This window comes from Sinocyclocheilus rhinocerous, unplaced genomic scaffold (assembly GCF_001515625.1).
Source record: "Sinocyclocheilus rhinocerous isolate Xijiao unplaced genomic scaffold, SAMN03320098_v1.1 scaffold2568, whole genome shotgun sequence".
NCBI lineage: Eukaryota > Metazoa > Chordata > Actinopteri > Cypriniformes > Cyprinidae > Sinocyclocheilus > Sinocyclocheilus rhinocerous.
In genome coordinates, this window is record NW_015626370.1 from 3,408 (window position 1) to 14,198 (window position 10,791).

Sequence of the window (10,791 nt, forward strand, 5' to 3'; positions counted from 1 at the left end):
TGTTCCACAGACATTTTCCTCTTTTGTTTTTTATCCGCCATCTCTATCTTTCTATTGCTCGGCTTGGCTAATGTCCATCCTGTGCAATGAGCGCTCTCTCCTCCACATCATAAGTAGACACGCCCCTTACTGCTGATTGGCTACATGGCTACATGGTCAAGTGCAAAGACCACAGAAAATACAATTGAAGCGTCTTAAAGGGGTCATCGGATGTGACATGCACTTTTAGAAGTTGTTTGAACTGAAATGTGTGTTGGCATTGTGTGTACACCAGTGTTTCCCAACCGGGGTGCCGTCTGTCGAGAGCAGGGGTGCCGTGTAAAAAATCCTTTTTTAATATTTTTAAATTGCTAAAATGTTCAAAAAAGCACCTATTATATAATATCCATTTCTGATGTCGCCAATAATTAGAGATGCACCGAAATTTCGGCTGCCGAAAATTAGTTCACCGCTCAGGTTTCACTATCACGTGGTGTGACGCTCTGCGTATTATCCCGCTCCGCTCAGTCGCTCTTGCCACAAGTTTCTTAAAATTTCCAAAGGGTGCCGCGACTAAAAAAAAGGCTGGGAAACACTGGTGTACACAACCACCCTATAATGATAAAAATCCACCCAGTGTTTTTTTTTTATCTACTAAAATCATAACCCCTTCTCAAATCAAGCCGTTCTGGACTGGTGTCTTACCTCAGACCCGCCCTGAGTGAGCTGTCATCAGTCCGCCATTGTTTCGACGCCGGAGCAGATGTAGACAAGATTGTCTCCTAAGCGATTGAGGTGTTTTGTTGTTGGATGTAATACTGTACATAGCAGTCGTCATTTACTCCCAATCAGAAGAGAGGGGCAGGTTGAGCAGAGCTCATTTGCATTTAAAGCGGCATGCGAGAAAACGGCTTGCTCTGAAAAGAGCTGTTTTTGGCAAGGTAAAAAGGGTGTTTTACACTACCATTGAGAAATTTTAACCAAAGTATGTTATAGACTTTTCATTAAGACCCTAAAAAAATCATATCAACTTGGGCATCCGATGACCCCTTTAAGTGTAAGTGCATTTAAGAAAAATAAAAGGCATTTAAATCACCATTTTGCTGCACATTTGGCTCAGAATGCATTTTGAAATTCACACTGCATTTTGCTACAATTATCACGCGGTATCACGATGAAAATGCAATCTCAAGTGTCCTACCCGTAAGTCTAAATGCATTTAGGAAAAATGCCATTTAAATGATAATTTTGCTGCAGTTTTTGCTTGGACATGTTAAACATCTAATCAATTTGGGTAATACAATTTCATTTTAATTTTGCAACTTATAAAGCGTTAAAATAAGTTTTTAATTTACATATTAAAACTAGTGTAGAAAATGGCAAATGTAAATTATATAATTGAATTTTTATTTTCATTTTGCACTAAATGTGGCACATATGTATGGGAAAATGTAAATTTGTATACAGAAATACATTGCCATTTTACATATTGCATTGTCATTTTGCATATTACATTTCAAAATGAATTTTGTTACCCATATGCTTCCATACAAACAGGGGCATGTCTACTTGGTGGCCAGGGGTGGCACCGGCCCCCCTCTGAAATGTGGCTGGCCACCCCAGGTGCCCCCCCTACCAGATGTCTTGCGATTGGCTTGTTTTTAGTAAATTTCTAACTGCATCTGGCAGTGGCGGATCCTGGCATGTGTAGGCAGCTGCCTAGGGCTGCTTTCTTCTCTTCTTTATACTTAATTTTAGACGGTTTCTATAGTGTGATCTTAATGACAATGTTGAGAGCGCATAATGTTATGTATGCGATCCATGTAATGCGCAAGGACGAATCTCTCCACTCGCAAGCAAATTTCCTTCACTCACACAAAACTGGACGTGTGCTTTTAAATATTGTTCTTTTATGAATTGGCTCTGCTCTCACTCAGATTTTGCATGTACACGCTCAAACGTTGTCTTCGCATCACTGAAGACCAGAAGAGCTTTTTTTCTAATTCAGGTGAGGAGTAGGATTATCTCACTAAATGGAAGCAAGCTGATATAGTCAGCCTTCTTTAGTTATTTATTTTATTAATAGCCTACTTATTTTAGTGAACTGCTTAAATTGTAAATATGCATTTATTCAATTATTTTATTTAGTGCATTTGTATTTTGTTGTTTTTGTATATAGTTTTGCAATAAAAGCGTATCAACCATATTCCAGAAATAATCACTGAGGGTGCTTCTGAAATTAGTGAGGGTGCTCTAGTCTTAATGCACATTTTCACATATTTTGTCCCATCTATTACTATGGTTTTCACTATGTCAATCACTGTTACTTCGAGAGTGAATCCCGCATAAATATGCAGACATCATTCCCGAAATTTTGCAACGTGTGTACGTGTGTGTGGCCGAAAAACAAAAAGAAAGCTTGCAAAGAGTGCTCATAACCACTAAAAAGCTGTCACTCTTTGTTTAGTGATTGTATACACAATGTATTATAACATACATCGTTCCGCAAAATTTAATTTGTTTAAAACGAGAACAAATATCTTTCAATGAGATATGAAAACCTTTGAATTAAATTGATTTTCTGAGCCAATTGGCAGATAATATTTTCTTTTTTCTTTTTTTTTTTAAATCATAACCTCACTTCATTTTGATTATTTTATCTGAAAACAGGACTATCATTTTGTGTTTTTGCTTCCCAAGTAAATGTATCTTGATTTAGGAACATTTGCAATGGTGTAGCAAATTAGCTCAAAAGGGAATTATATTTATAAGTAATTATAATTGGTTATAATTAATTATATATATTTAGATCAGATCTTAATCTGTTCGTCCACCGGCAGTATAATCATTTATCAATTCTAGGAAAGGTTATTTTCCTAGCCAAGAAAGAATAACATTTAAGGGTCTACCAGTCATACCCATCTTGCAGATTGACCAATGTAGAGGTGTGAATTTTGAGCGTGAGAGGTTTCCTTTGTCTCACGCACAGGAATACACTATATACATTTTGGAACAGTTTGATTGTGTATAAATGGAGTCAATGTCCTTTCCTATGTATATTGTGGCTTTTGAGTATGTCTAGGCCATGGTTAGTGGCTTCTCGTGGGGATGGGGGAATCGTTCCTTCCCCCCCTGGAATCTCTTTGAAGCTCAAAGAGAAAGTTGACGACTGTCCCTGCTAGCGTTGGAGCAGATAGCAGAGGTGATAACGCTCTTTGAACCAGAGGTGGACATTAGACATGCATCTGTAATTGCATCTGTAATTTAGTTATGGGAGTTATAGTTATTAGTTAAGGGAGGAGGGAAAGTTTACGATGCCTAAAACCCAATTGAACATCTTGATTGCATTCAAACGCTACAATGGAAAACAAGACAAAAATACATAGCAAGAACAACACTCTTTTTTTTTTGCAGTGTGATCTGAAGGTGCAGTAAAAGTTATTTCCATATTCCATGTCTGTGTTTGTGAGCAGAGCTATTCAAATCCATGTTTTTTTTTTCTTTGTAAAATAAATTTTAAAAAAATGTGAAGAGATGTATTATGTATTAATTATGAAGTTGGAGATAAGTTATGAAGTTATTTTCAAAATTTTGAAGTGTTGATAATACAACTAATTGCACTTTAGACATGTACATTTAGAAAACATATTGACATATTGTATTCCTTTTAATGTATTCCTTCAATTTTCTTTAGTTTGTTCTAAAAATGTCTTTTATTCAAGCTGCAAATGAGATGTATAGGTATCTATGAGATTTGAGGTATACTACCAGTCAAAAGTTTTTGAACGGTAAGATTTTTAATGTTTTTTAAAGAATTCTCTTTTGCTCACCAAGCTTGCATTTATTTGATCCAAAGTACAGCAAAAACAGAAAAAAATATTTTCACTATTATCACTACTAATATTTTTACTATTTAAAACAAATGTTGTATATTTGAATATATTTCATATAAATAAATATTATAAATAAATTTATATTTCATATAAAATGTATTTATTATTATTATCATTATTATTATGTTGAAAACGTGAGTAGAATTTTTCAGTTTACTTTGATGAATAGAAAGTTCAGAAGAACAGCATTTATCTGAAATAGAAATATTTTGTAACATTATAAATGTCTTTATCATCACTTTTACTCAATTTAAAGCATCCTTGCGAAATAACAGTATTCATTTCTATAATTTCTTTCTAAAAAAAAATACACTGATTCCAAGCTTTTTAATGGTATAGTGTATAATGTTACAAAAGCTTTTTATTTCAGATAAATGCTGATCTTTGGATCTTTCTATTCATCAAAAAATCCTGAAAAAAAAAATTCCTCAACTGCTTTAAATATTGATAATAATTATAATAAAAAATGTTTCTTTAACAGTAAATCAGCATATTAGAATGATTTCTGAAGGATCATGTGACACTGAAGACTGGATTAATGATGATGAAAATTTAGCTTTGATCACAGCAATAAATGAAATGTTAAAATATATTGAAATAGAAATCAGTTATTTTAAATAGCAAAAAATATTTCACAATATTACTGCTTTGCTGTATTTTGGATCAAATAAATGCAGACTTTGTGAGCAAAATAGAATTATTTAAAAACATTAAAAATCTTACTGTTCAAAAACTTTTGACTGTTAGTGTATATGTCCCTGTTGATCACATCAACTCTTTATGATAGCCGAAAGTACTCATCTAACTTTATCATGTTTTGCTCCTGTGATTTGTTCTCAAATAAATGTCCTGTTTGTTAAATCAGAGAGCAAAATAAAGAAAAAAGGAATTGGTATTAATGATTTAATGATGATGTGATTCATATGAAGTTTGTTTTAATGTCTCACCTTTCAGCAGGAGCTCTGATATTTGGCTGTACCATTGCCCTGTGCTTTCTGATAAGGGACCTCATGTTTTACGTGATTGGTAAGTCAATCACTTGATACCATTATTTTTAAAGCTTAATTATGTAGTTCTAAAATGTGATAAAACAAATATTTGGGTCATTCCACGAAATCTGTGCCTTTTGTGTCCCTAAGAAATAATCAAACATAGATTTAATATAACAACGAATAAATTTGCAGTTTAAAAACATAATACTATGTATTCTTTCATCAATATTACATCAAAAAAAGTCAATAAAATATTATTTTAAATAATTTAAATATAATTTATGCTGATAAGGGTAAGGTTTTTGGCCTGTCCCTCACTATGATTTTTCTTTTTCAGCAGGACTTTTAATTTGCAAAATGAAGGCAAAATTATATAAAAATCACATTTGCATATTGTTTTAAATATAGTCTCATTGTTAAGCAATGTTTTTGGCATAAGTATGCATTTTTTCTATAAAATTAAATAATTTTATTGGTGTCCCCTGATTTCGTGTCAACCTTGTTACCCTCATCAAAAAACACTTGTAAAATAATGTACATTCAAGTGACATCACTTCTAGGAGGTTACATAATCTCTCAACCAGGATTCCAGCACTTAAAACACAAGCATGTTTCTCTCTCACTTCTATAATATTCTATTTTTGAAGATTTATGAGTAAATTTAAACAATTATTTATTACATTTAATATAATCAATATCTACAAGTAAAATCCTTTCAAAGTGAACAACATGTGCTTTTGTGAACTTGACTATTAGATAGAAATTAGCAAATTAGTTTGAAATGGTCAAACCTGTTACTGTCATCCCTGTTACTTTTCAGGGTAACAGGTTCTGACGTGGGTAACAGGGATGACATAGATTAGGTGTCACCCTGTTTTTAAAGATTGTCTGTGTAAAATGCAAACATGTTTAAAGGTCACCCTGGGTGTATTATTGAGCTAATGCCAATATCATTCAGTGACATATGAGCATGAGTTACATTTTAGTTTTAGTTTTGTTACTATTACTGTTGTTGTTAATGACCGGGATAGGATGATCAGTCTCAATAAAACTCATTTTTTCCCATAACTCATCGTCAATAATGCATCCATGTAAATTCAATTACAAACAAAATCAGCAAGATGACTGCACAACCCTCTACGAACACCTTGGCAATTGAATCGCCATTGGCTAGTAAATTTTGTTTACTCGCCAGAAAAATGGGGAAAAACTAACAATAATACAGATAAGATAATAATAATAATAATAATAATAATACTTAGAATTCTACTAATAAGAACAATATAAAATGCACTAAGGATTAACGAGCTGTTGGATTCATGAATATTAATCAGGTTGTGTGTGTTCGCTCGAATTGATTTGCTGAAATCAAAACAGGGATGATAATAGGTGAGCGCCAGCCAATGAGATTGTTTTTTGCGCATTAGTTCCGCCCACTACTGGAAAACCCGGCAGTTCTTAAATGCTGAAGAATTCCAAAGGAACATACAACAAAGAATATCGTTTACATGTAGCGCGTCAATTCTGCATGGTATGCAAGACTCTCTCGCTCTCTCTCTCTTTGTGTGTGTGTGAGACAAAGTGACTAGAGTTCACAGTACGTCAAATACAGGTGCGCTGCACATTCATTCAGATGAACTGAGAAATATCACAGATCGCTTGACGGAGAATGAAACTCTGAAGCGCTCAGTCAGAGTGTTCGACGAGTAAAAATATATCTGTGCTAAACTTATACTTAGCTTCCAACTCACTCACTGGCGAGTAAAATCTGAGAATTTATTAGCCAGTGGCTAATATTAGACATCGTTTAGTCACCCAGAGTGAAGATTTAGTCGCATATGCGGGTGATTTACTCGCGATGTAGATGGTTGCTGCAGACCTTGACCCCAGTCTTGCAATGTTCAAGAAATTCAAGATTTTGGTCTGGTTTCAGATGATCACAGAAACACCCAGATCTGATCATCTTTCTTGCCTAATTGAACCAGATCAGTATATTTGAAGTTCTGTGAGGGGACACAGACAAACAGATGGAACACATTGTCTAATTACAATTCCCTTAGAACATTAGATCTCTTAGAAATGTAATGTACTGAATCAACAATGAACTGACTTAAACTGAAAAATTGACTGTTTACTATTGTCATACAACTATACCAAGGAAGTGCAAAATAATATAATGCAATTTAAAATGGTTAAATTGTACAGTATTATATAAACAAATATGTGCAGTGTGATGAAGAATGTGTGTCCAGTCATCCCTGTTACTCTGGTCAGTCCTGTGACTATGACGTCAATCCTGTTACTGTCATTAATTTAATAAAAATTGTAAAAAATGATATTTGATACAGCCTTACAGGTTTTTCCATTGTAACTTTAACTATATTTTATTTTGGACAAAGCCCTTTTTTTAAATGTCTCTCTTGTAAAAATATATTTTTTTCTTAATTGACATGTGGTGGACCCATTTTTATTTGTCAATGAATAGCATGATCTATGATAGTACTGTATACTGTATGTTATCACAGTCGTAGAAATGTTACTAATTGTTTAATTAAGCTATTTTGTTTAGAACAAATTAAAATACTTTTTGCCAGTAGGACATATATGTTTATATTTCCAAATAATAATTGTTTTCTGGATTCACTGCATTAATATATCATTAAACAGTCAATTCATCATTTACTCACTATCATGTTGTTCCAACCCTGTATGATTTTTTTTTCATGAAACACAAAAGAAAATTTTTTTTTATTACATTTGGGATAGCTCATTCCTATCCAACAAACATATGTGGGGACCATGGGCTGTCAGGCACTAGAAAGTACAAAAAAATATTTTAGTTTGAAATTGCGTTCCCCTCTTGGGGGTTCCCCGCTATCTAAAGCCACGGTCATACTAGACTTTTCGTTCCATTGACTTCCATTCATGCGAATGCGTCAGACCGGAAACACAAGCCCGTGCGAAGATATTTCGAATTTCGCTGCGTAGCAAAGTTCAATTTTGGTGAACTCTGACCTGCAAATTCGTGTCACGTGAATGCGTGATTCCAATAGAAGATCAAAACGTCACAAAGTGACCTCTCTCGGCACAGAAATGGAGGAATCGCTAATTTTAGCAGTGTCGCATCATCCTGTTTTATACAACACAACTTTAAAAGATTACAAAAATCACATAAAAAGAGAAGCGGCTTGGTTTGCGGTGGCAAGGGAAACAGGAGCGGATGGTACGTTTGATCAGTGAAACGTATAATTTTATGTGATTTTTTTTTATTACATGAGATTTGTATTTGTGCGTGTGTGTACTTGATTAACTATACTTGTGACTGATTGTAATCACTCAAATAGAAAAGAATTATGACTAGTGAGGATATTTTGGCGCGTGATGTCATATCCGGCTGCTCCCGCCCCTTTTCGCAGCACCGTCCGAAGTCTAGTGTGACCGTGGCTTAACGTCGGACCCTTGGAATCGTCCTAACCCCCCCCCCCCCTTTATTATATTCATAAAAGAAAGATGCAGCTTTACGATTCTCTCTGAAAACAGCCGAGCTCCTGGAGGCGTGCCATGGGCGGAGCTTAAGAGTCACGAGCACTTGTGTGCCGATTGCCAACAAAACTTTCACTTTCCGCCTCCGGTTACGAATCATGACCAGGATCTTTTATCGCTGAGACCGCTCCATCTTTCAGTATCAAGCGATGTGCAAATCCAGTGCCAAACTGGACCTTGTTTATAAAACATTCGTCACCGAAATGACGGGAACACATACTTGTAAAACTCCGTTGCTGCACCAGAAAAAGAAACAGCATTCACGTTCACGTAACGCTGGGTTCTGTGGGAAGCTGAACAAGATTATCTTTCCCTCACATCCAAAAACACACTCCTTTAGAGACATTTTTCTTGAGCAAGTCCTGTGCAGCGCTGCCGATGATGTTGAAGGGCATGCTCTCGCCCTCCCTCTGGTCGATATGTGCACGCGCTCTTTTGGGAGAAATGCCCATACAAGGAATTGCTCCCTTCATGATGTCATGAATGGCCATGCTCGAAAAAAAACTTTCTGAAACTTATACGAACCCGGAAGGAGTGTATTACTCCTACAGGAGTGTATAACTCCTATTACTTACTGTATAGAATTACTCTGTCATACGTTCAGATCGTTTTTTTAAACTTTGGCCATGTTTAGCATGAGAATCCAACTCTTTAACACTGTAGATAACTCAGACTGCATTAAATAGCATTAGACCTCCCCCTTTAATGATCAGTAATTTAATTGATTATTTGATAATTGTAGATTATTTGCCATGTATAATTTAATATGTCAAGAACAGTAATGAAACAAAAGAAATTAAACTTAAACTAGAGCTGAATATGTTGCAGCCTCAATTTCAGTCAGTCTCAGTCTCGGCAGTTAACGGTAAAATGTAATGGTATTGTAAGTGCAGCTTCTAACACCAGAATGAGTCAGTTAACATACCACTTATAAAGTCAGAATCCAATCTGTCATGCCTTAGAAATGGCAGATATATCGCAGCATGCCATAGTAAACATTATGGTGGACAATTTGAGAAAATAGTATTGGAATACTTCTTTAAGGTGTTAATGATTTTCATAATAGTATTTTTCATAATAATTTTGATTCATTTGAAAATACAAAATGTGCAACCATCTTTCCATGCTTGTAATCAGATGTGTTTAATATCAATGAAAGAGAAACTTAAAGAGCTTCCTGCAGGTTTCCGTCAAAACAAACTTTTAAAAATTATGAAATTAAGACGGCCATAAATATGAATATTGTAATTTGAAAGTTGTAATTCAAAATAAAATCATTACTATTATTACATAACTTTTTCTTAAATATATTTTGTTTTAGGAAACACTCTGCTTTAAGTATAATTGCCCTTTCCCTATGTTCAGTTGTGTAGCGCTCAACCACTGATAATTTTTTTCAACCACTGAAATGTTTTTTTCAGCCATTGAAAATTAATTTCTTTAAAGGTGCTATATATGATTTATACATGTATCATTTGTACAATCTATTTGTTATATAAAGATTAGGGCTGCCCCATAATAGTCAACTAACCGTTAGTCGACCAGAAGAGGTTTGGTCTACCAAAATTGTATTACTCGCTTAGTCGCAGAAAATAAATAAAAATCTACATTGGCGAAGTCACGTGGATCGTTAACAGCTGGTCTATGTGGTAATACACTAGTAGGCTACATCGGGCAGGACATACGCTCGCCTATCATTCATCAACCTCAAATATGGCTTATTATCTGAAATATTTAAGTAGCAGCAATGTTACATGGCCGCTCAATCTAATGTTAACGTGGAAAAATGTGTGTTGTTTAAGTGTCGATGCAGAGAGTGAAGAGTAGCGCGCTTACCGCATGGCAGATGGAGGCGCCGGTGCGCTCACTTGCTCTTAAAATACTTCCTCATTTTTGCTCTTACAGATAAGAGTAATACATCTTTCAAATCTGTAAAGACTCTACGTTTATTTGTGTAGACTCACAATAACAACAAAACGCACTTTTGTAAAATAATGAAAGCAATCAGGATGTGCTTTCTGGCGTCTCAGCAAGGAATTTTGCGTTTAAAAGACGTCTATTAGCCGTCTAAACACAACCCAGACGTCTAGGCTAAAACAAGGCTAAATTTAGGCTGTCAGTGAAAATTTAATAGACGTCTAATCATAGCCCAAGAATAGACTAGTCATCAATTAGACCGCTATTAAACGACTACATATATATGTCTCATAGACGGTGAATATGGGTCTAGGCTAAAACAAGGCTAAATTTGGGCTGTCAGTGAAAATTTAATAGACGTCTAACCATAGCACAAGAATAGACTAGTCATCAATTAGTCCGCTATTAAACGACTACATATATACGTCTAATAGACGGTGAATATGGGTCTAGGCTAAAACAAGGCT

The 10,791-nt window shown here is 34.9% G+C and overlaps 1 protein-coding gene across 1 annotated transcript in view; it reads left to right on the top strand.

Annotated features, from left to right (window-relative positions):
* Nucleotides 1–4,831: 4,831 nt before the first annotated feature.
* Nucleotides 4,832–10,791, top strand: part of LOC107712398 (apoptosis-resistant E3 ubiquitin protein ligase 1-like) — a 41,371-nt gene continuing 35,411 nt past the window's right edge. Inside the window, exon 1 of the mRNA XM_016517638.1 lies at nucleotides 4,832–4,898. Coding sequence (XP_016373124.1) covers nucleotides 4,883–4,898 — 16 coding nt within the window. The 5' untranslated portion in view covers nucleotides 4,832–4,882. The remainder of the gene's footprint in view (nucleotides 4,899–10,791) is intronic.